The sequence below is a fragment of the Mesoplodon densirostris genome, chromosome 11 (assembly GCF_025265405.1).
Source record: "Mesoplodon densirostris isolate mMesDen1 chromosome 11, mMesDen1 primary haplotype, whole genome shotgun sequence".
NCBI classification, from domain to species: domain Eukaryota; kingdom Metazoa; phylum Chordata; class Mammalia; order Artiodactyla; family Ziphiidae; genus Mesoplodon; species Mesoplodon densirostris.
Genome location: NC_082671.1, coordinates 98,164,936 through 98,190,252, shown reverse-complemented (window position 1 = coordinate 98,190,252; position 25,317 = coordinate 98,164,936). Strand labels below are relative to the sequence as shown.

At 36.4% G+C, this 25,317-nt stretch overlaps 1 protein-coding gene across 11 annotated transcripts in view; it reads right to left on the bottom strand.

Moving 5' to 3' along the window:
- PPFIA2 (PTPRF interacting protein alpha 2) overlaps positions 1-25,317 on the bottom strand; it is a 407,328-nt gene that overhangs the window by 31,034 nt on the left and 350,977 nt on the right. For all 11 annotated transcript variants that reach the window (XM_060111668.1, XM_060111670.1, XM_060111669.1 and 8 more), the window contains 2 exons: positions 4,994-5,075; positions 559-759 (listed from right to left, as the gene is read on the bottom strand). In XM_060111668.1, the coding sequence (XP_059967651.1) occupies positions 559-759; positions 4,994-5,075 (283 nt within the window). The remainder of the gene's footprint in view (positions 1-558; positions 760-4,993; positions 5,076-25,317) is intronic.

The window sequence follows — 25,317 nt, the reverse complement described above, 5'->3', positions numbered from 1 at the left end:
TGGCATGCCTTTTTTAGATATTTTGTTCTTTCCTAATATTAAGATAGGGATGAAATTATGAGAGAAATAGGGATTTATAAATAAAAGGCAAACAGGTTTTGAAGGAAGGTAATCCACTTGGTATTTATAAAACATTAAATACTAAGGTACTTTCATAATTATGAAAACTGCTTAAGAAGTAGTGAGTTTAGCATTACATCTTCAAAAAGTACTAATGCCTATTGCTCATCTCCTGAGATGTTGGATTACATTAAAAAGAAAAATTCTGAAAAACAGTAAACTCTTGGTCTTGTTGCTTGGGAGAAAAATCTAAACTTTAGTCTAGAGGCTAGCTCAAAAGTCTATCTTGGTTGCAGGCTTCAAGTCTGATAGGAATCACAGCTCCTCAGTTGAAAACCTATTAAAAGTAGCAGCAAGGTTAATGGAGAGCAAGCTAAATCTCCTCAGAATAATTCATGCTGACATTGAAATGTGTGCTGCCACAATTTTGCTCTGTGGACTTGGAGATGCTGCTATTCAGCCAGCACTGGGAGAGGGAAGGAGCACAAATGGACTCACAGTTCTGGATGTTGGAGGAGCTGAAGGACTGGTTAGGGAAACCATCTCCTGGATTGCTAATCGGAGCTTTAAGCGATGCAGAGGATTGCTGATTCCAATTTCTCTCTGGATCTCAGTGTCTGATAAAGCAGACATAATGGCACCACTCTTCACATTGGCTCGGCAGGCTGCCACATACCAAGCAGGCATTCCCAACCAGAGCTGTTGGATAGGGAAAAATACATACCCAGGTTATAATAATAGTTAACCATTAACAATGTCTATGCGCTCGACATTATTTTAAGTACCTTACTTGTATGAACTCATTTATTACCACACCCCATGAAAGAGATGCTATTATTTTTTCCCCAGAAGAGACAGATGCACAAAGACATTAAATAATTTATTCAAAAAAACCAGTTAGGCAGTAATGGAAACAAAGATTGGAAATGCAGTCTTCAGGGTCTGCAGTTTAACAACTGATTTATATTATTAGGGATACATGAAACAGCTGCACCTCACCAAATCTCCTCTTGAGTTTAAGGACAAGAACAGCTACAAGCTGCATTAGGTAAAGGCTCAATTAATATTTGCTTAATAGAAGACTTTAGTTTATAACTCTCCGTTGGAATTCTGAGTGCCTTTGATCAAAGGCTTTAATGTGGCTAAGCCACATTTCCAATCTATCTACCTATAGGTGTATGAGCTCAATTAGATGCTAAATATGAAAATACTTTTTGAAATGCTGGGCTAATGGAAGAGGCTAACATTATAAACATCTGGAAAACATTAGCTAAAGAGAGTTACAAAATGAATAATGCTTTAGAAATTAGGGATTGTGATTCTTCAGCTTTGATGTGAGGCTCTGGAAAGACAATTGAATTGGTAGTGCAATGAGCACAGCATAATGCCTGGCACATTATCTGCAGCACAGGGTGAACGCACTGTGTTGTAGCATCTGAATTACATACACTTAAATAAGGAATATTCTTTCCGTTCCTCCCCGCCCCTACTCCATCATTAGCTATGATTAAGAAACAGGGCACATGCAAATGAGCAGTTTAAATCTTGGTTTTAAACAGCCAAAATACTGATTTTTTTTTGTTGTTGTTTATTTTATTTGTTGATATGAACAGATTGAGTAAAAGGAGAGAGCATGAGAGTGAGAAAAAGTGAGAGAGTAAGAGAAGAAAAACTGTAAATCAGCAGTATACAATGCCAAGAGCTCTGGATCAAGAATCAGAAGGCTTGGGCTCTAATTCCTTCCTTGTCATTGGCGAGTCAAGTAAGTCCTCTAAACCTCAGCCTTATTTTCCCCATTTGTAAAATGGAAGGGATTTGGCTTTATTATTTCTAAGGCTTGGTGTTACACAGCTTCTAAGATGGCTCCCAATGATCTCACTTCCTGACATTCCTGCCCTTGTATCGTCCTCTTCCTCTGAGTTTGGGCTGGACCTGGTGACTTATTGTAATGAAAAGACTATGATAAAAGTGATGGCATCTGACTTTCCAGATTAGGTTATGAAAAGACTGTGGCTTCATTCCTGCCAGTCCTCTCCCCCTCTGTCTTCTCCGCGCTCTCGCTCTGGGGAAAGCCAGCTGCAGGGCTGTGAGTTATCCTTTGAGATGCTCACATGAAAGGAACAGATATCTCTGGCCAACAGCTAGCAAGGAACTGAGTCAGCTTGGAATTGGATTTCCCCAAGTCAAGCCTTGAGATGACTGCTGTCCTGGTTGACACCTTGCTTGCAGCCTTGTGAGAGACTTTGAACAGAGGCGGTTGCTAAACCAGGTCCAGATTCCTGACCTACAGAAGCCAGGAGGAAAATAAATGCTAAGTGTTGGGATAATTTGTTACATGATAATAGGTAACACTGATTTTTTTAATTAAAAAATTCTGCCATATTAAAGGGTTGCTTGTCTCTGTAGAGGAAACACAAAAAGTAAAATCTTTCAGTCAATGTGGCCTGGGCTGTGACTGAGATAAGAGAAGGAGAGAGGGGATATAGGTACAGTGCATGACTGAATATAGTATCTCCTACAGGTTAGGCAAAGGAGTTGACCTTGCCTTGACAGATATGATTAGCTACGACAGAAGATGGGACTTGACTTCATCGTTTGTAAACTCAAGTTGTTCAAAATAACTAAACATCTAAATATACCTTCACTGGACCCTAAAGATTGTCCTCTTTTCATCTCCTCTGTACTAAGATATTTGGATTTCCACACTGGTTAACATTACCCAAATGCTTGCCAATACATGGTTACCAAGGTCATACCTGATTAGACTTTCACAAAGTTTTTCGTGTCGATAAATGGTGTGTGAAGCATCAGACTTATTTGTTCACATCACTCTTAGTGGACTGTGCATTGAAGGAGATACTAAAGGAGGTGAAAGTTAAGAGCTCTCATTCATTGGATCACCCACCTCATTCATCTTGTTTATTCCATTGTATAATTTCACTTATTATACAACACTGTTGTTCCCTGGAAACAGCCCAGGCCTTTTTCTGCCTCAGGACCTTTGCATCTGCTGTTCCCTCTATTTGAATGCTTGTCCCCTCTATCTTCACATGCCTGACTCCCTCACATATTTTAAATCTTTATTCAAATGTCTCCTTCCCTCTGAATGTCTCTTCCCCTCCTTCCCATAACACCAAGCAGACATTCTTTATCCCCATTCCTTGCCTTATGTTTTCTCCATGGCACTTAGCTTCTAACATACAGTGGCATTTACTCCTCAATCTGTCATCGCATGAAAAAAAATAGGCTCAAGGAGGACCAATGTTTCATATACATACGTTGTTCAGAAGTGCATTTGAAGCATCTAGAACAAAGGCAGGCACCAAAGAGGTGCTCTGTAAATAGTTGTGAAATCATTGTATAAAGTCATTTTATAAAGTCACTTTATGGAGCACATTATGAGCAATTTCTGCATGCTCAGGATAGTTTTAATTAGCACAAACTTCACTGCCTGTCATTTTCTGGCCCCTTAATGTCAGTAAATCTGTTTTGTTCTGTTTTTTTAATATATGAAGGATTTGTTCATCACTTGCCAAAACAGCAGTTAACTCTCTGTCAAACTGCAGCTCATTTTACTAGAGTGAAACTGAACAAAGAATTGCTCTCAATTTTGAGGTGGGCTTTCTTAAGCATTTTGCCTTATAATTGACTTTTAAAATATAGTAATTTGAAAGAAATATTTGGAAGAAGCAGCTCTGATCACTAATAAGCTAAAAATTCCCTGACTGATATAAAAGAATAAAATAAAGCAAGACACAGCCTTCTTTCTCAGTCCAAGAAAAAAATGCAGCATGTTTTTATATTTAGCTGTATAATATTATGTTTTAAACTCAAGTGAGTTTTGATTGTTCCTTATTAATTCATTAGCTCTGGATGTGATATGATAATGAAGGTGGACAATTTTGTAATCCCGAACCTTTTAAAACAATGGGTTTTAATTGCCTCTGCCAAGCAAGAAAAGTTCATACAGTCAGTCCCTTGGTACCCTCAGGAAATTGGCTCCAGGACACCCCATACCAAAATCCGCAGATGCTCAAGTCCCTTACTGTTGGGCCTCGGTATACACAGGCTCATCATCCTCGGATTCTGTCTCAGATTGAACGTGTTTGGTTGACTCCACGATGGGGAACCCATGGACAGGGAGGGCTGACTGTATTCTTCTTTGCTTTGACATCAGCATATCCTAGCAGCTACCAACAGCCCACACTAGAGAACTGAATGGAAGGGGCAGTGAAAACTACTGATAAGCGGTATGAAGGGGCCCTTCGTGGTCAGATGTATTCCGTTCACCGCCCTGGTCTGCTCCTGCTGCCTCCAAGCTGATCAAGTATTAACGCACTTCTCCAGACCCTTGTGTTATGCAGGAAATGCTGAGTGTAGTTTTTGTTTCATTAAAACATTCAGTCTAGACACAGAAGGGAACAAGGGAATGCATCTTCTTCTGCATAACTCCAAATGTCTAAATCTAGCTGGCCCCTAGTCTTAAAGAACTAGGTTCAGGAATTATACTACAAGCAAAGGAATGGCAGCAATATCTTGGATAAGTCAGAAGTGTTAAATATATGGAGATGCCTCTTCTCTGTTAATGGGCTGATGAGGAAGGGCTCTGGACTGATGTACTGGGACAGATGTTTTCTTGCAACAACAGAGGTATCACTCAAAAACTGTTTCTTGATTTACTCTGGATATGAAGAAGATAGAATTTACCAAAATTTTCTTTTATCTCGCGGCCTGCTTCCTTCTGCCACAATCGCAAGAAAACATCAGAGTAAACTCACAAGACTGGGTCCCTAGATAAAGCAAATATTCTCTTTATAAGTTATTCCAGACTATTGGAAAACTAGGATGTCAGGAACCGGTCTTTACTTGTCTCTAAAAATACTATCAAGTTAGCAGTGATTGGATTAAGAGCCTTCTGGTTTAACTCTCTTACCTCTAACCACGCGACTACGGTGGGCCCATCCCACTGGGCAAAAGGTAATCCCTTTCTCCGAGCTTCTTCTAGAAGTTCATGCCTGAAGTATACAGCAAAGATTATTAGTCAGGTAATATGGGAAAAGACAGCTGTGATTATTTTTAATGACAATATTTTAAAAAAACCCAATAATCCTTTATAAACTTTTTATGAGTTAATACAGAAATAACAGAAATCCTTCTTCCTTTGAATAAAACATGCAAATCACCCATTGATTTTATTAGAAATGAAACACTGACATCTAAAAACAATTTTCCCCAACACTTATTCACTAAAATTCAAACATTAAATGTTAATGGACTAAGAAGCTGAATTTTATTATCAGCAAATATCTTATCCCTTAAACAAGAAACTGGCCCACGTATGCGTATTCTGGCATGCACTACAGGATCTAAATGAGGCTTCTTCCATCTGTCTTGCCTGTTTCCCTTATTATTTCAGTAGTAGATAAATGCCTGTTTATAGAGGCAGAAGATCAAGTTGGTCATTTTAGCCCCATTCAAGTGATATGCTTGATTTTAGTATGCTCTCTGGGTCCAGATGGCTATCTTAGGAGTTAGTTTTTTGTATAGACTACAAAATTACTTCTCATTTGAAGAGAACTCCGAGGTAAATTGACTTCCATCACTACAAAGCAATGTAAGGTGTAAAATTCAATAGTACACTTATTTCCATTTATAATCACTACTGGTTTTAATGAAAGCAAAACATCTCAATGACAACAAATGGTTGTTTCTGATAACAAAAAGTTGTAAAGAACCTTGACAAATGCATCTTTAATCACTATCTCTACTACTGACCCTTGACATCCATCTACAAAACCAATTTCAGATCGCTCATGATTGAAATAGAAAGTTTCTGTTTTCTTTGAAACTCAAATTGATATATACCTGGCCAGGACTATATTGGAAAATATATTCTCTATTCCTTAGATGCATTGATCCTACACACACATTTTTACACATATTGCTTTATGTTGACTGTGTGTCTTTCATGCTTAGGAACTCCAAAATGAAGCATTTAATTATTTCCTACTACCAACTGATTAATTGTTCATTGTGGTGGACTATATGTTAAAATATATAATAAAAATGTCTTTTAACACGAAAGCTTTCCGTGTCTGTGATGGATGCTACCAAAAAAAAAATGCAGTGTGACAAAGAAACAGAGAGGCAAAACAAAAATTAAAGTTATAGTAGATCAAGAGACACATAAATCAACTGCTCTTTCATTTCATGGGATAGCAAAGAAGCATGTGTAAGCTATTCAGCACCTGGGAAAGGGAACAGCGACATTGGTGCCATGAATCAAAGGTGAAACTAGAGGGGCTCCTTCACCTGGCTTGCCTTACCCTCACCCGTTCCCTCAGGCTTCCCAGTGACATTCCTTCATTGAAAACCAGATTTGAATAGCATAGTCTCACTGTGAAAGATATATTGACAGAAATGGGTTGAAGGGTTAAACAACCAACCATCAGGTACTTATTGAGCACCTATTGTGAGCTGAGACGTGTGGAAATACAGACATGCACCCAGTTTTCCAGGAGATCCCTGGTTACGTAGAAAAAGCAAACACATGAAACTGTTTAAAAACATGCACAATGCACAATTAGATGCCAAAACTCAATGATGCATATTCTGAGGATGAGGGTTTTGGAGAAGGGGTTAGTAGCAATGGAAATGATCAGTGAAGGCTTTGCAGCAACTGAACTGACTTTGAAGGGCTGGTGGGAAGGAGTTACAGTTGATGTTCCAATCTGGATGAGCAGTAAGGGTGGGGGGGCAGAGGCAGGACTGGACACAGAATACGTGCAAGAAAACTTAGAGTAGGCTTCCACAGAGCCAAGAGCATTACTGAGAGTTGAAATATTATATTCATTAGGGAAAAAATACTTCCAGTTATGTGACAGGTGAGTGGCGTTAAAGGGGAAGAAACAAGTATACATTTACAACTGGTTTTTGCTACATTTAGCAAAAAAGCAAGTTAATATGCACTTAACACCTAGGAAGCACATAACATTTTCACAAGTGAACTACATGAGTTGTACATATGCCACTTTTGAAAACTAGAACATTTTAATTCTGACTAGTTCCTTAATAAAAAAAAAATGCACCACATGAGCTGCAGTGATCCTATTAAAAGTTAAATTGGATAATGTAACTTCTCTGCTCATAACTTTCCAATTACTACCTGTCTCACTGAGAATAAAAGCTCAAGTAGCTGTTAGGATCCACCCTACCCTCTTCTTCTTTCTGACTCAATTCCCATCTCACTCCACAACACTAGTTTACTTCTTGCTCCCTGGAAACAGCCCAGGCCTTTTTCTGCCTCAGGACCTTTGCATCTGCTGTTCCCTCTATTTGAATGCTTGTCCCCTCTATCTTCACATGCCTGACTCCCTCACATATTTTAAATCTTTATTCAAATGTCTCCTTCCCTCTGAATGTCTCTTCCCCTCCTTCCCATAACACCAAGCAGACATTCTTTATCCCCATTCCTTGCCTTATTTTTTTCCCATGGCACTTAGCTTCTAACATACAGTGGCATTTACTCCTCAATCTGTCATCACATGAAAGAAAATAAGCTCAAGGAGGACGAATGTGCATTTGAAGCATCTAGAACAAAGGCAGGCACCAAAGAGGTGCTCTGTAAATAGCTGTGAATGTTGAACATGTCAGTCAGTATTTGCATTTAGCTGCTTCTTGTTTCAGTAACTTGCATCCCATAATGTATTTTTTAGTCCATTTTTTTAGCCACTTCGTCAGCATAGCACCCATTCCACACGAGTCCAAGAGTCTGATCTGGTTTGCGACCCCTGATAGGAATCTGGTTGAGGTAATCCAGTGTGTTCAAATAATCCTATTCTCTTTTTGAACAGAAATTTATCATACAATTGCTTGAGAAGTCATTGGACGATGTAAACCTTGGAAAAGTTTTTTTTTTTTTTTGCTTTGTTTATTGTGTTTAAATCACAAACTCTCATAGCACAATAACTTTAGGAAGAGTTTGCAAAGATAATGAAATAAGGGGGCTCAAGTCCAGTGGATTCTGCCCTTTGGTCCTCAGCTGGCAGGGCTAAATCCCAAGTAGAGGCCTTTGAAATGACACACTTGAAACTGTGAGAAACAGGCCAGATTGGAGTGGCTGGCTGGATTTTACTCTAGGACTGTGTGCTACCTGATGTTAACTCCAGACCTGCTTTTTCTTAACCCAAGGGCAGTTTTAATTATGTAAAGAAATGCATTGAAATTCTCAAAGCAATATTACATTTAATTCTTCTCTATTATAAAAAAAAGTCTGCATTATACAGAATTTATAAGAGACATATATCTGGGCGTATTGGCTTGAGAGAGGCACTGTTAGAAAAATAAAGCAATATGGGTAATGCTCTAACTGTTGGAAATCACTGAGTTTAATACATGATGATTTCATAACATTATTAAGGGCATGTATAGCATTAATTTCATGGGGCCATGCTTGTTGTCATTAGATATTTTGAAGTCACTGTCAGAAAAATATTAGAAATATTAAATATAAAACTGATTTGGGGCTTCCCTGGTGGCGCAGTGGTTGAGAGTCCACCTGCCGATGTAGGGGACACGGGTTCATGCCCCGGTCCGGGAAGATCCCACATGCCATGGAGCGGCTGGGCCTGTGAGCCATGGCCGCTGAGCCTGTGCGTCTGGAGCCTGTGCCACAACAGTGAGAGGCCCGCGTACCGCAAAAAAAAACCCCAAAAAACAAAAAAACCCAAAACTGATTTGGCCCAAATAGGCATTTTGTATATACTGGTGTTCTCTGTTCGTCCAGTGCATGTGTAGAAATTTATGCATTCTCTCTGTGCCCCAGATTCAACCTTTTCAAAGGTTCAGTGACAGTTCTTCCAGAGCGATGTCATGATCACATTCCTCAGTACTCATCTGCGTCTGAAGTTACTGTCTTTCTATTCAGGCCTGAAGAAACATTTTTGCCTCCGTTCCTTCCTTCCTTCCTTCCTTCCTTCCTTCCTTCCTTCCTTCCCTCCCTCCCTCCCTCCCTCCATCCTTTCTTCATCCCTTCTCTCCTTCTTTCCTTTCTCCCTCCCTTCTTCCCTCCCTCCCTTTCCTTCCTTCCTTCCTTTCTTTTAGACAATCTAATATTTAACCATCCTTTCCCCTCAAATCACTTATACATTACTATAGTTATGGGCACCCATTTTTGTTTTAAATTTTAGACCAGATTTTAGAGGACATCAGTAGCACTTCCTTCTAGAGGAAGTTTCAGGTACAGGATTGTCATTTCCTGTGTGGAAACAAAAAAAAGAAAAGTACTAATTGTAAGTGAAGGTCATTTTGAATCAGAAAAATTTGAGTCACTGAGTATATTCAGGGAACACATTCTTGTCTGCAGTAAAGAATACCATTAGATTCCCTCCAAAGGCCTCAGACTCTCTTGATAAGGGTGTCAGTGAGTGACTGTAAATGGAATGTGACACATTAAGAAGGCCCAGCACTTGGGGAACGCGGTGTGTAATTGGCAAGTTCACACAGAAATGTGCAGAGGGTGGCCTGCACTCGCTTGTGCCTGATCTGAAGACAGGAACAAAGTGTGGGCCCCCTAGTAACGTCTAGACCCAAGGATTTCTAGGTAAAGGATTGAGAATGCCTAAAAATGTCAATAAATCAAAGGTATTTTCCAGGCTTGTAGTTCCTAAATACTAATCCAGACTAATTTAAGCAAGTATGATTTTGCTTAAATGATTCCATCCAAATAGAAATGTCTGGCTCCTCCTTTTCAGGTTTTATGTCTTTCTCCTATTATTTCAGTTTGACCTCATAGGTGGAGTATGCTTACATTTCTAAGCTCTGTTTCCTTCACACTAAACAATATCCACATACCTTCCTGTCTTGTCTTCCCACTACTTTATCTTGATTTTCAAGACACAACAAAAATAATTCTTCTCAGAAGCCATCCTACCCTGGACCCAGGGGCAATATTTACTACTTATTTCTATAGGCCCCTTAGTACTAAACAACTTTCCCTAGAATATCTTTAACATTTTATTGAGTCAGAGATTTAGCCAGTTTTATTTTTTGTTTTGAGGACAAAAACCAGATACATGGTAGGTCTACAAAAATCTAATGACTGACTGCCAAACCTAGTCCGGGGGTATACAAAGTCCCTGTTCTCGTACTCTTACAGTTTGGGAGAACAACTTGTAAATCAACAAATTCAATAAGATGATAAAACTCTGAGAAATGAAATTCATTAGTTACTCAAAAATTCATAAACTATGGGGGCAGGAAAGTCTCCTTTTCCATATTTTTTCCCAATGTGGATGGTTCATTGCTGTCAGTGAAAAGAGACTTTATTCTCAGACCACTTAGCCTAGGATGTTATTTGGGGACTGCCAATTTGCGACATGACTGTCTACCATATGGTACCATTTCCGTTGTCACTCAGACTGGCCACTTCAGTCACTCTCCAGTTAACGCCTGTCAATTTCCGATTCATACTTTGTGTTTTATCTTCTTTCACTTTCTATCTTCAATGCCATTATTCTTTTTTCTGTCTTTTAACTGGTCCCACTCTCCAAGCTTCTTACCCTTGCAATACACTGCCATGAAAAAAAATCTGCTGTCATGGCAAAGTAGGTAATACAGTGGGCTCTGAAGTGGGAATGCTTGGGCTGGATTCCTGGTGCCCTCCCTTCTTAGCTGTGCATCCAAAGACAAGTCACTTTACCTTTTTGTGCCTCAGTTTCCTCATCTGTAAAATGAAGTTGATAATAGTACCTACCTCAGAGGGTTGGTATGAGAGTTGAATAAGAAAATGACAACAGTGACTTGTACAAAGGAAACAGCCAATACGTGAGCTATTTATCATTGCACTATCCTCTGAAAACCCTTCAATGGTTCCTCGAATGCCTAAAGCATAATCCTTAACCTGGATTACAAAAACTGAAATCAGTTTAGTCTTGATTTTCCTTTCCAATCATCTTTCCTTATTTTTCACTAGAACTGAAAACCTACTTTGGCAAATAATATGAACATGAATAATTCCATCTTTGCAAGTACCATTTTCCAGAGTTGGTAAGTTCTTTCTCTTCTTCTTCCACTATCAAAATCTTACTGTTTGCCTGAATCATAAAACTTCCTTTTATTTTTGATCATCCCAGATCCCACAATGACTTTTTTATCTTTCAAAATCTGGAAACTCATAGTGTCAGCATCGCTCATAAAGACTGTTAATGAGCAGCACATAATAGGCCTCATCTCCCACCTGAGACTAAAGTCCTGGAGACGAGAGTTTGCTCTTCTACTGTACCACACATTTTTCTTTGCAGGATCTAGCCAGGAATATCTTTTGCAAGATTGCTATTTTGTAATCCATGAACTCTCAGTGTTGACAACCATCCAGGATCCTTGATCAAAGGGCAGCTTTTAAGGATTCTATGTCTTTGTTAATATCCAACTACTTATTACATCTTAAAAAGAAGTAAGAACTCTGCTTACCTGTTACACAGATTAGCTGCAGGAAGAAATAAAAGTGCCCTCTCTAACATTAAATATGACATTTTGTAAATTGATCAACTATTACCAAAGCTTTTGTTCGAATTCTCATTTGTAGATTGTGGAAATGAGCTCCCAGAGTCTGCCTCTCCTTTGGTATTCCCTACCTCTCATCCCTGTTCCAACTTCCAGAAAGACCTTTCTAAACACAAATATTTTTGTAAGAGTTGCCTGCTTAAAAATCTTCCCCTTGAGGTTTTTAATCAGGCAACTGAAAATATAGGTCAAATATCTTAGCTCAACTAAAAAGACCCTTGGTGATCTGGCCCTTAGCTATCTCCCAGCTTCTTCTACTCAAGCAATACTGAAATACTTGCCATTTTCCAAATACCTCATTCTATTTTACCCTCTATGACTTTGTATATGCCTTTTTCTTCTGCCTAGAGCATCCTTCTTTGCATAATAATTGTGACAAACTCACACTTATCTTTCTGACAAAATTTATGCTTTATCTTTCCTGCTAAGATGCCAAGACTTTTCACAGGGAGAATTAATTTTCTCTTCTACACAAATATTATAACTTGTATATACTCTAGTTATTACACTTACTATACTTCTCATTTAAAATTTAAAATTGTATTTAAATGTAATTAAATAAGTTGTATTACAATTGAATACAGTGAGTACTATAATAGAACTTTATCTAATGTGCTCTCTTATTCATATGAACCACTTCATATCCTTCTAAGATATAATATCATGGTTTGAAAGACCAAAGTTTCTATATGCAGGCAAATTAAGGTTTAGATCTCAGATAATAATAGCTGACATGCATATATCACTTACTATGTGTGAAGCACTATCCTCAGTGCTTTATATGTGTAAGTCATTTAATCTTCATGACAATCCAATAAGATACATATTGATACACATTTGCAGATGAGGACACTGAAGAAAAGAGGCCACTTGGAGCACAGAGTCGGTGAGTGCAGAGCCAGAATTTGAGTGCCAGCCACCTGGTCACAGAGTCAGCCTCTTAACACCCCACACTATCCTTTAGCTAATTAACCTCTCTGAACTTTTCCTAACTGTAAAAGGAAGATAGTAACAACCACCTCTTTGTTAGAATTAAAGACAATGATAGTTTCCCACCTTTATTTCTCTCCTTTTTATTCATTCATATTTAGGCATACATTTATGTGACTTCCTGGCTAATATAGATAGTCTTTACCCTCTCACTATCACACATTTCAGTCCTCAACCCTATAAGAGAAAAAAAGAGCTATGACTTTTCTTTTCTTGCTGTTCCCTACTACAAACAGGCTCTGAATCTTGGCCAGAGGAAGGAGGTTAGCCCCATTTATATAATCAGGATGGAAAAGCTGAATTTGTTGTAATCTGTTTCAGTTCAATTAATTTTGTATTATTGTAATACAAAGTAATTCTCTGGTTGAATAATTTATCTTTAGGGCTTATTTACTTACTGTGGCACAGAACAAGTACTTACTTATTGATACAACCAGGAGAAATAAGTATGTGGCTCGATAAGAACCAAGAATGAAATATAAGTCAAAATAATTTGACAATTGAATCTACTTCTTAACAGTGTAGCACTGAGAATAAATCTTCCCTACATAATATAACAGTAAATTTACATAGACTTCACACCATTATTAATTATAAAATGTATCTTGTTCCAATAAACTTCAACATTCAAGAGGGTAAATAGAACATGATCTCCTCAAATTTCAACCAGACAATGAGCTATAATCTCATCATTCAGAAATCTATATCTATTGATCAATTCCAGGAAAATTAAAATTACTTATTTGAGAAACTTTGAAATTCTGGTCAGGAAATATGAAGGAAATATGGAGTCACTTCAAATTTTTTAACTTCTTTAAGCTGAAAATGTATATCTTAATTAACATAATTATCCTAAACAGAAATATATTACAAATCCCAATCAGCTGCTTCAGACATTGATTACCTAAGTAAACACATTTAGCTCCATAAAATTAAGGGTTTCAAATCCGACATTAACAAGGTTGACTTGATTTTGAAAGCATGACATGCTGCGATTTTGTACGTGTGTAAGTGCAAGTGTGTGTGTTTGTGTATCCCGTTATGGCACTTTTTCACATGTAGTGCATATAAAAGTCCATTATACATTTAAGTAGTGTTTTATTTAGATTCTCAGAATACATGCTAGGTTGCTTGAAATTATTTGATTACATAAAACCAAAGTTCACTCATGTTGAAATCTTTTTTTTTCCCTGCAAGCTACTTGAAATGGAGGGCACATTCTCAGGAAAGAAATTTAATTTATTTGTGAATTTGAGTAGGGGTTTACATAATTTCACTCCTCATTTTGTTCTGAATTTAATCACTTTCAAAACCATTGAAAAGGTATAAACACACACACGCACGCACAAATGCGATGGAGCAATACAATTACTCATGCTGTTATTAAAAACTAGAGGGGCTTGTGTTACTTTCCAGTAAACAATTTCACTTTTGCAAGACACTGTGGTTTGTTCTTCCCAGTCCCTTCCTGACTGTAAATTGGGGACTTACTGGAGGAACATTGGTAATTTTTCAGGTTTATATGGATGTCATTTAGACTAGATGGCTTTAGCGCTTCATCTAATTTTGAGCCCTCTTTAACTCAGATTTGAAGTTTATACTTTCTATGCTTCTGAGATTATTCATATCTTCTCATACTCTTGTGAGTATTGGGAAGTTGACAGTAATATTAGAAAGTGTACAAAATATGAGTCAGTCACTCAGAAGTATGCAGCAAACACATGGGAAAGTTGGGGCTTAAAGTCTTGTCTTCTGATTCCTAATTCAATATTCTTTCCACTTCAAATCTTCCCACGTCTTTACTATGTTTGCACTGTCTTCTCCTGACATTTAACCTCCTAAGCTTTCTTTTAGCAACTGTACTAAGGGAATAATTTTGAGGTCTTAAAATGTTTAAATTCCAGGAGCATGTGCAAGACAAGAAATTGAATTTTCCAATTAAGGTAATTATATCAGTTTCTTAAAGTCCATAAATATTGATGCATTATGAATCTATTATTTTTCAATATTTCATTCAAAAAGGGATGGGGGAATGAAGTTGTACTTCTTGACATTATTTTCATTATTTCAATTTCCTCAGGAAACTTAAAATCGTTAGGCCAATAATTCATGATGACATGAAAATAATGCTTTAAAATTCCAATGTCAGAATATCGATTGTTTTTAAAAAGTAAGATCTTACAACTTGCATTTGGCCAGCATAGTTGAATAGTATTCTAATCACAGCTTACCTTGCATTTGCAAGAACACTTCCTAGAACTTAATATCATAAATTATCCTTACTTAAGTAAATATTGCATTGTTAAATAATTAGTAATAGTAACTATAACTTAAAATTAGAGTAGGAAAAATATAACAAATATAAACCATATTAATGAACAAAGCACATGACCTTTATTGGTATATAAAATATCCATATTGCCAATTAGTGACACCCTCCACAATTCCTGAATAATTGCATCTTATTGGAGCCATTTTACTTGTCCCCTCAAAATGTTCTGCTTTAAATGTAAAAGCAAAACCTCTCTCGATCTAAAGTGTTTTGTAGCTCACCATGTTACCAATGCAGACATTACACGAAGGTAATATTTTATAATATTATGCATAATTTGTTTTACTTTGAAGCCCAGTTGGTTTTAGAAATAAATAACAAATTCTAAGTTTAGTTCAAAAAGCAGGATTTGAAATTTAAAACAGTAATCTTAGTAATATACCTTTTCCAAGCTTTAAAAATTAACTAGTAGTATAAGAAACAAGAGAATACACAAAACCAAAGGGTTCAGCCAAAACCAAGGATTACTTTGGAATCTAAGTGTAAAAGTTCTTCTGGGTAAGATCCAGCATTTAATCTTCTTCATGTACGTGTAGTTCTAGTAATCAACAAATAAACTTATCTCTTGAATATAATGCTGGTGGAGAACCACAAAGCACTAGGAAAAACATACAGGCAGTCTCAGCCTTTCAGCACAGTCAAAAGTACTCAAGTGGCCTGCAACTATTACTTAAGCCTCACTGAATGTCACACTAACTCATAGAGAGTGACTTGAGAAACAGGGGAAATGTCATCTGGATTGCCTTTTGATATATGTGTAATAGAACCAAAGAAATTGAAGTGCCTGAAAGGACAACATGATTAATCTGAATGTGAACAACATTTCTCTGAACCAATGATTCCTTTTATGGTAAGGAAATGAATACACTTCACAACTTTCATTTTAGGTCAGAGGCAGTGCAGCTTGTGTTACAACTGAAAAGAGAAATACTAAAGATAAAAGAAAAAGAGGATGGTGCTGAAAATAAACATGTTCAGCAGCCATTGTGATTCAACTTACCCTGACGTGCTTTTCATGAGATGAAGAAGGACGGATGGAAAAGAAAAGCACACAAATGTTAATGGATACATTTCAATCCAAAGAAAGCCATGGAATAAAACAAGAGCATCATTTCAGATGTGTGGAAGCTCAGATATGAGAAAGACATGGTATTTTTTTTTCACCATGACACACATACTCACTGCGTCCAAAAGCATAATCAGGCTGAGGGCAGTTCTAATAGTCAACCAGTAAGTCTGTCTCTTGAAAATGAGCCACCCTGAAACATGCATGACCACATTTTCCCAGCCTCTAGTAAACCCCTGGAGGAAGTCAGGCAGCTTGTTAAAGAATAATTTTTGTCTCAGGCTACTGTTTACAAATAGAAGCAGTAACTTACTAAGTGGTGCTCAGATTCTCATACAGATTTATAAGCTTACTGTTAGAGCTTAAGAAAAATACAGCAGACTTTTGGAAAGGCAGCAACTTGAAGAAGGCACTGGTTTGAGGGTCAGTGTCTGGATTCTAGTTCACGTACATGGTTTCATCAAAATCACTAGTAGCTTCTGAGGTTCAATCTCCTGAACTTAATTTGAGGCTAGAAGAAATGCGTACATTCCAGATCCGTAATTTTATAATCCTAACAAGTGTTGTAACAATAGTAATTATGTGCCAGTGATCAGATCATGAGAAAGTATAAAAAATTCTATCACTCTTCTTCCTCTACCACATGGAATTCCTCCTCCTCTGTGTGAACTGCCAAAATAAATGTTGTGCTAACTGGGTGTCTTTCAGTAGAAGCATTTATTTATCTGGGCAAATGTTTATAAATGTTGCTCTGAGGGAGAAAATGAACTAGATTGGTTCACCAATGCTACCAAAAATCATCACAAAAACGTAGATTTAAATGCAGTGTTTGAAGTAGCCCACTTGTTCCCTGGATAGAATAGAGGCACTGGGAAAATAAGGAATTTAAATAATCCAACAAAAGACCATGAGAATATTATTTAAAATTTTCTTTACAAGCATAATAGACGAATTCTTAGAAGAATAAAACTTACTATAGCTCATAAAATAGAGTCAATATAACAAAATATGAAGCAGAGATTCCTATCCAAGAAATGAGGCAAGTTAGAGAGCTCCCTTTTTTATTGCACAATCACTATAAAGAAAAGCTGCACGTGCGATGCCACACCCTGCACATGCCTCCTCCAAACACATTCATTCAGAGAAACTGTATATTCTTTCATTAAATGTGCATTTTAGAGAAATGCATGTTCGTTGACCTTAGCTGCAGAACAGCTGTGGCAAGCTCTTTAAATTTTCACATAAACAAAAACATAATTGTCCATACAAATTGGCATCACAATGTCCTAAGAAATTTAAGGAATATTTCTTACAACATATATGCAACATAAAGAAAATTAAGACCCAAAGAGATACATTCCAGGCGGTTAAAGTGGTTTTCCTGTCAACATACCTGTGAACACTTTGATGAGTTCTGAGAAAAGGGCAATTTCTGTGCTCTTCATGAAAATTGCCAAAGTATTTGGGGCCAGTTATTACCATGGACAAAATAATCTTCCTCAGTCTACTAGCTACCTAGGAATTGCTCTCCAATAAAACAAGGTGAACAAATCTGCACACGGTGGAATATTAATATTTCTCACATATTTATCATTTTTAAAATAGGAAACTTGTACCTATAGAAATACCCTGAATATAAAACATAAGAGAAATGATGAAAATAAACAGGAAACACAAATATAAAGGCATCAGTCAAGAAGTATTACTTAAAGTTCTAATATATTTATCGATGTATATAAGTTATCTGACTTTTCATAGTTTTTATGAACTTTCTTCTCCTCTATAGTCAATTAGTTTAAGAGCAATACTGAGCAGCTATTTCACTTTAGCATAGTAAGTATTTCAGCTCACGACCTTCAAAAAAAAAATATGTTCTGCAAAGGACAAAGCTATAATCGTAAATGACTCTAAGAGAGTTTGTGATAATATAGTATAAATTCATATCAGAGGTAATATATATTTGCATAATTTTTTGGTCTGGATAAAGTGATTTTTCTTCTTATAAAATTGATATTCTTTTCTACATGCAGTTATTTACAGGAACATATAACCTCATTCTTTTTCTTTCTACTCCAGATTGTCAAGGTTATGAGACTAGCAAGAGAGATTCTGGTCAAGAATTAACATTTTTCAGTTAAAGACCACTGTAAGTAATAGGCAAATAACAATTTTTCATTGACCTAGAAAACAGATTTTAAGGTACCCTATAATGAATAAGATCAATCCAGTTACTGGCACAATATTTTCCTTGGGAACATCAGCATACATCCAGACACAAACAAGAAGACATTATCAACTAACGTATATCTTATATTCCAAAACAGGATTCTTAAATGTTTAAGTTGCCTCACTTTACTCTTCTAGATCTCTTACTGAATGAATGGGCCTTCTGTTTATAAACTAGCTAACTTTGAATGTACAACTCCATATTAGAAATAATTTACTAAATGAACTCCATATGTGGAATAGAGTTGCCTCTTCCTTCTTAAGGTTCAAGTTGGTGACTCAGAAATTTTAAAAATCAATTAATAACACCAAATTGGGAAGTGAACAGGTAGTAACTGAAGTGGAAAAGTGGAATGAAGAAAGGATTTCTTTCAATAGGTGAAACGTAAGAATGTTTAAATGCTGATGGCCACAACACTGAAGAGAGCAGAATTTGAATGTATAAGTACAAGTGGGAAACTGGCACAACGTGACAGACAAAATGGGAAAGGATGCTCCTAAGTAAGAAGAGATTAACCTAGTTTCCATAATAAAGCAGGATGGGGGCAAGTGTTAGCGTGGATTTGGCAGCAAATAATTCAGAGGACTCAGATTGATCTCTTTTTTTTCTCTCCCTCTGAAGTAGAATGTGAACGCACCTGCAGAATATGTGGGTTTGAGGACAGTGGAGGTCTCCAACAGAAGTTGCAGAGAGTAGAAAGAAGATAGGTGAGAGAAAAGTACTGGGATTACTTGGCAGTGTTGAATTCCCAAATGAAGCTGGTCCAAATTTCCCTGCATTAATTTTCTCCTGCAGCACAGAGGTGCCCAAATGTAGCCATGGAGAAAGAATATTCATTAGTGGCTGTAGTTACGATGTGGATGTCACCAAATGAAAGAGGAGTGATGGGCTTTAGGAATTTTTGAGTGTGGTGAAATTATGGACATAGAATTCAAGCTAAATAGGGAGAGAGAAGAAGACCAAATGGGGCTGATGCACTGGGAAAGGATAGAAGATTTTAAAAAGACGATAGTAGAAGTTGATAAAGGGAGCTGAAGGGAGGAGATAGGAAGGAATCATATGCTTGAATTAGTAATTTTCAAACAGGAATGATTTGGGGATGATGACAAGATTCAGAATACAACATGAGAGGTGTCTGACTTGGAGTAGAGAATGACATTGGAAGTAATGAAGCTGTGAACTTAAAGGTTAAGTTGTGAATGGTTGTTCTATATGGATACAAGAGCACCCGGGGTGATGGCAGAAATTGCTTTACATATAAAGACAGATGATGGGATACAGATAAAAATAAATAGCGAAGCACATTTCTAGTGATCCTTACAAATGAAAGAAAATGGTTCAGAAGTTTTAAGTATGGTTCATCATCATACTTCTTCAGAAATAATTTTTCTTTAAAGTTAATATTGATTCAAAATAGCTAAAATATTCGACTCTTTAAAAGAGGTTAAAAAATCTTTATTCTTCCAAGAATTTTTGTTATTCATTTGCCTAGCAATCATACCACAGTCAAGCCCCAAATAAAAGGTTTAAGTACGTAAAATCTGAAATAAAGACATTTAATTGTATGTTCGTGTATATACATATATGCATAAAATATAACATATATACACATACATATATATTTTTGAATGAAAAGTCTTTTGTTATAGAACTATGTTTTGTAAAATAGTAGCAATAGGATGTAATCAGTGGCCTTCTTAGAAATGTGGAAACAAGGTAGAGAAGCTTGCTTCCTGAAAGGCTAATTTTAAATAACTATGGGAAAAAAGCACATCTTCAAAGTCCTTATAAAAATTACCATACAGAGCTAATATAAGAGCCTATATTTGTGGAAATAAATATAGAGAATACTCTCCCAATTAAGATGTCAGTCACCATTATATTTAAGTTTACCTTAATTAGTCACTTTTTTTCCTTTTAATAAAGGAACTTAATTATCCTTGCTATTAGGCACTAACTTTGAACGTTTTACTGGGATGAATAACAGATTGATTCAAGCGCATATTTAAATTTCTTACATAGCTTATTTATTAGTGATCATTACTATTTTTTAACATCTTTATTGGAGTGTAATTGCTTTACAATGTTATGTTAGTTTCTGCTGTATAACAAAGTGAATCAGCTATACATAAACATGTATCCCCATATCTCCCCCATCTTGCGTCTCCCTCCCTCCCTCCCTATCCCACCCCTCTAGCTGGTCACAAAGCACCAAGCTGATCTCCCTGTACTGTGTGGCTGCTTCCCACTAGCTATGTATTTTCCATTTGGTAGTGCATATATGTCAATGTTACTCTCTCACTTCGTCCCAGCTTACCCTTCCCCCTCCCCATGTCCTCAAGTCCATTCTTTATGTCTGCGTCTTTGTTCCTGCCCTGCCCCTAGGTTCATCTGACCCATTTTTTTTTAGATTCCATATGTATGTGTTAGCATACAGTATTTGTTTTTCTCTTTCTGACTTACTTCACTCTGTATGAAAGACTCTAGGTCCACCCACCTCACTACAAATAACTCAATTTCCTTTCTTTTTATGGCTGAGTAATATTCCATTGTATATATGTGCCACATCTTTATCCATTCATCTGTCAATGGACCCTTAGGTTGCTTCCATGTCCTGGCTATTATAAACAGTGCTGCAATGAACATTGTGGTACATGATTCTTTTTGAATTATGGTTTTCTCAGGGTATATGTCCAGCATTACTATTCTTATATCAAACTTTGGGTTAATATGTGTGGCTAATTATATCAGAAAAAAATCAATTTTATAAAGCAACTACACCACGTTGAAATTACCTCCATTTCTCATTCTTAAAAAAAGGTGTTTAATTTGAATACATTTGTTGCTCATTTTGAAGGATGGGATGGGGTCAGATAAGAAGCTAATTATTATCTATGAAAAAAATTATGTTATTCTTTTCAGAGTATAAAGAGAGAGATTTTTTTTGACTCCTCGTGGAGACCATTTAAAATTAGATAGGGTACTCAAGGTCCAGCTGAAAGACTGGACTACATACTCTTTAAATTGTGGCCTTATCCCAAATCCTAAATAATTCAGAGAAAACAGGGCTCAGGAAACCTGCACTTTTATACACCACAGTGCTTGGAAAGCTATGTTTCTTCATGTGTGGAGGAAATAGCAGTTTCTACCTCAAAATCTTTGTGAAAACTTAAAGAGAAAATAAATGTAAAATGTGTAGAACAATGCCTAGCATACTGCAACTACTCAGTGTGATTATTAAATATTTATTACATATAAAGTAGATCATTATTACCATTACTACACAAAGGATGAGGAGGAAGATGGAACAGGATATATGCACACAAGGAGACAGAAGTAGTTATAAACAAGAAATAGATATTAAGTATATTAAGAACATAACATGTAAGATGGGAAGTAGAGACAGATAAAGCTGGTGAGATAAACAGGAACCAGATAATATAGGGATTTAGGGGCTATATAAAAGTATTTGGAATTTATCCTAGGGATGCTAGGAAATGATTGAGGGATTTTAGGCAAGTTTAGAAATATGATTTAGATAGATCCCTTTAGCTGAAGTGTGAAGAATGGATTAGAAGAAGGCAAGGGTGGAAGTATAGACACTGTTTTAGTATGATGGCCTGAGAAAGAAAAGAAGAAAATCAACATGCTTGAGAGATTTTAAAGAGCTAGTATCTGGATTAACAGTATAGGAGGTGACAGTGATCATGTACGCAGGTGCCTAGAGGAAGGGTAAGGACAAAGCAGAATGAGGGGTAAAGGCAAAGCCCAGATTTCTGGCTGGTCATCTGGGTGAAAGTGACCGCCCTAGTTCCTGTACCAGATTCTTAGTTTTTCGTCTTCTTTTTCCACCCAGCTTCTAGTCCTGTGTTCATTTATTCTGAACATATGTTTTGAGTACCTACACTATGCCAAGCATTGCAAATGTTTAAAAAAAGCAGAGATTCTCTGCATCTACTTCTTTGAATTGTGTAGAGAATCACAGAATCCCAAGGCAGGTGCAACTTAAAGAGCATGTAATCCAATCTCTCAGCTGAAATTTGAATCCCTCATTTAATAATTTTGCCACGTCCATATGCTTGGCAGGTCTATGTTGGACATAATCATGAGGAACAACTCTTTCTAAGAGGTCAATTCTTCTCAGATCTGTGATTGTTAACAATTCTTAGACGCAGCTCAAATTTATTTGTAACAATCTCTCACTTTTGGCCCAAGATCTTATCATGCAGCCAAAAGAATACACCTAATTGCTCTTTTCTTAGCAGCATCTGGATCTTTGTTGCCTACACTCCACATGTTCCTAATTATTTCTAACACTGCTTGAAGACATGGTTTGGTGTCATCTTGTTATGCTGGTCATGTTCCTCTGAATATATGTCTGAATACATCTACCTCAAGCCTATTTCCCAGAAATTAACCGAATATCCAGCTATGATCTGGTCAGTGCATAGAGTTTTTGCCTTATCAATTGCTTTTTGGATATTAGAAATCAATATCTTTATCAGGCATTGTTAATTTGTCTTTTTTTGGTAGCAACATTTTTCTTAGGAGCTGCAGTTAAATGATATATATCCCCCTATACACAAGTAATCAATATGTATGGTCATGAAGTTGGATGCAGATTTATATAAATGACCCTATTAAACTTCATCTTGTTAGATTTACATCTCTCTTTAAAGGTTTTCCTTAAACAAAATTATTTATCTAAAACTTAACTATGTCCTTTAGCTTCATGCTTTCACAAATCTCATATTTGTATTTAAATCAAATATGAAAAGGCTGAGTCCACCACCTTCTGTTTCACTCAGTCATCATCAATTCACTTGTTCAGCCCCTGTGATTACAATGGTCCCACAAGTTATATTTCCATGCTGTTAGTCTCATTTCAATCTTATGTTCATTTAGAAAGTAATTGAAATACCTTGCTAAACTCAATATGTGGTATTTCAACAGCATTTTTCCTCATCTACATGTCTGGAAAATGTTTAAAAAGTTTAAGGACACAGCTTATTCTTAAGGAACTCCATTTACTCCTGGTGATCGATAATCCCCTTTCTTATTGTTCAAAAATAACCTAATAGATGTTTCACATTTATTTTGGGAACTAACAGTGAGGTGACCAGTCTTTATCTCAGAGAACATCCGTTAAATAAGAACATTAGGTGGCTTTAGGCTTATGACACTTTTCTCATTCTATTCAAAGACCAGAGACTTAGAGAAAGGATCATGGCCACTGAAATACTTAAGTGCAATAATTTATTTTCATGACCGTGTCTCTATAAGCTCTTTGAAGAGTGGAACTGTATAATTCAATATCGGTAGTTTCTAACACAGTTCTTGGGACAGAATAGGCACTAAGTGAATGAGTGAAAAGTTATCATTTGCATGTTCCATTAATCCAGGATTTACTTCAATCAAGACAAACAATATGGATTTTAATTTTTAGAAAAGGAGGTCATTCTTCTGGTACATGTAACTATCTTGAGTTTTCACTTACTATTTTTAATTCTTATTTTATTCTTTTCATTTTCATGGACAGCAAATATGAAGACTATACATGGCTCCTGGTTCTACGTACTCTGTAATCTATTAACATTGCACCGCAGGCTCATAAGAGCAGCCCTATTTCCTCCATGTTTTCTTCCTTCCTCCATATGTATATATATATAAAGAGCACATTGGTTTTCCTCAGATTCATTTTTCCTAACAAATTTCAATGGATTTTGGCCTTTAGCCTTTGGCTATTAGTATTTTTTAGGTTCAAGAAATTCTTAGAATTGTCCATGGCTGGAGCGTGGCAGGGCTATCCATGATCAGATGGTAAGGCAATGATAGCTCTAGCTCCTCAGCAGAGCGGACAAACTTCTGGAATTCCAAGTAGGAAACTGACACATTTTCCCAGATAAATATTGAGAACATTGGGTTTAGGTTCTGAAATATTCTACTTTTATTAGAGCTTTTTGAGTTGGTTGCCCAAGAGTGTTCCCCTGTAACCATGTCTGTGCTAAATGAACTCTTGACTATAACTAATTGATCCAAGTACAAATATCTCTTCTACATTAGGCCAATCAGATTCTTTCACCTAGGAACTTAAAAATGTGAAACAGAAAAGATGAGTTCTTGACAACACTCTAGAGAAGTATTTCATAATCTGTCGTAGTTGAAATTTTAGAGTTGTCCTGGCACTGTTGCTTCTGCAATCTCTGAGATACTCTAATATCCTACCAGTGAATTCTCCTTTTTGTTTTATTCAGCCAAATTTAGTGCCTATAACATTCTTACAAAATATATTTTTGTGGGGGAAGCAAAGACATTTACCTTCCATATATATGACCTTACTTACATGGGAAAATGTATTCAAAGCTTCTAACACATGTCTTACAAATTAACCTCTGGAATACAACTCATTTATAAGTTTAACTTGGCACATAGGCACTTAATAAATATTTATTGAATGAAAGAATGATGTGCAGTTTCTGTGATACCTTTAATTATGAATATTTTCAGTGACATTTATTTTGCTTAGAGATATGCAAACTCTGAAACTTCCAAATGCCAAAGATTAAAAGTGCCAAGTCTCAAAACACATTGACGTCTGTGCACTGAAGAAGACACTTAGGATTGCAATGGAAATAAATTAACTAAATCTATAGATTTAGATTAACTGTGACTGTTATGCTCCAAGGATAAAACTACTTCTCTGGAGGATGCTGCCAATAGCTGAGTTGGAATGTTAGTTTCATTTTAATGATGTTGAGAAATTGATTTCAAATACGAAATTCATATTCACTTAGCAGTGATATCCATTCAGGAGAACATAGCAAATCTAACATATAATAATATATTACCTATATTATAACTAAAGATTGAAGATGATATATTAGTCAGTATATTAATATTCATATGGTATCTTTCAATTTAGTCTCAAGATACAGAAGATTTCAACATGCATATATGTTTTAATAAAAAATTACACAGTGCTAAAATGCAGGAGAAAAACACTGGAAGATAAAAAATGACACAGATATTTCAGGATTTGTATTTCTGGAGCTAAGTAACCATTCACTGGGTATTCTGTCG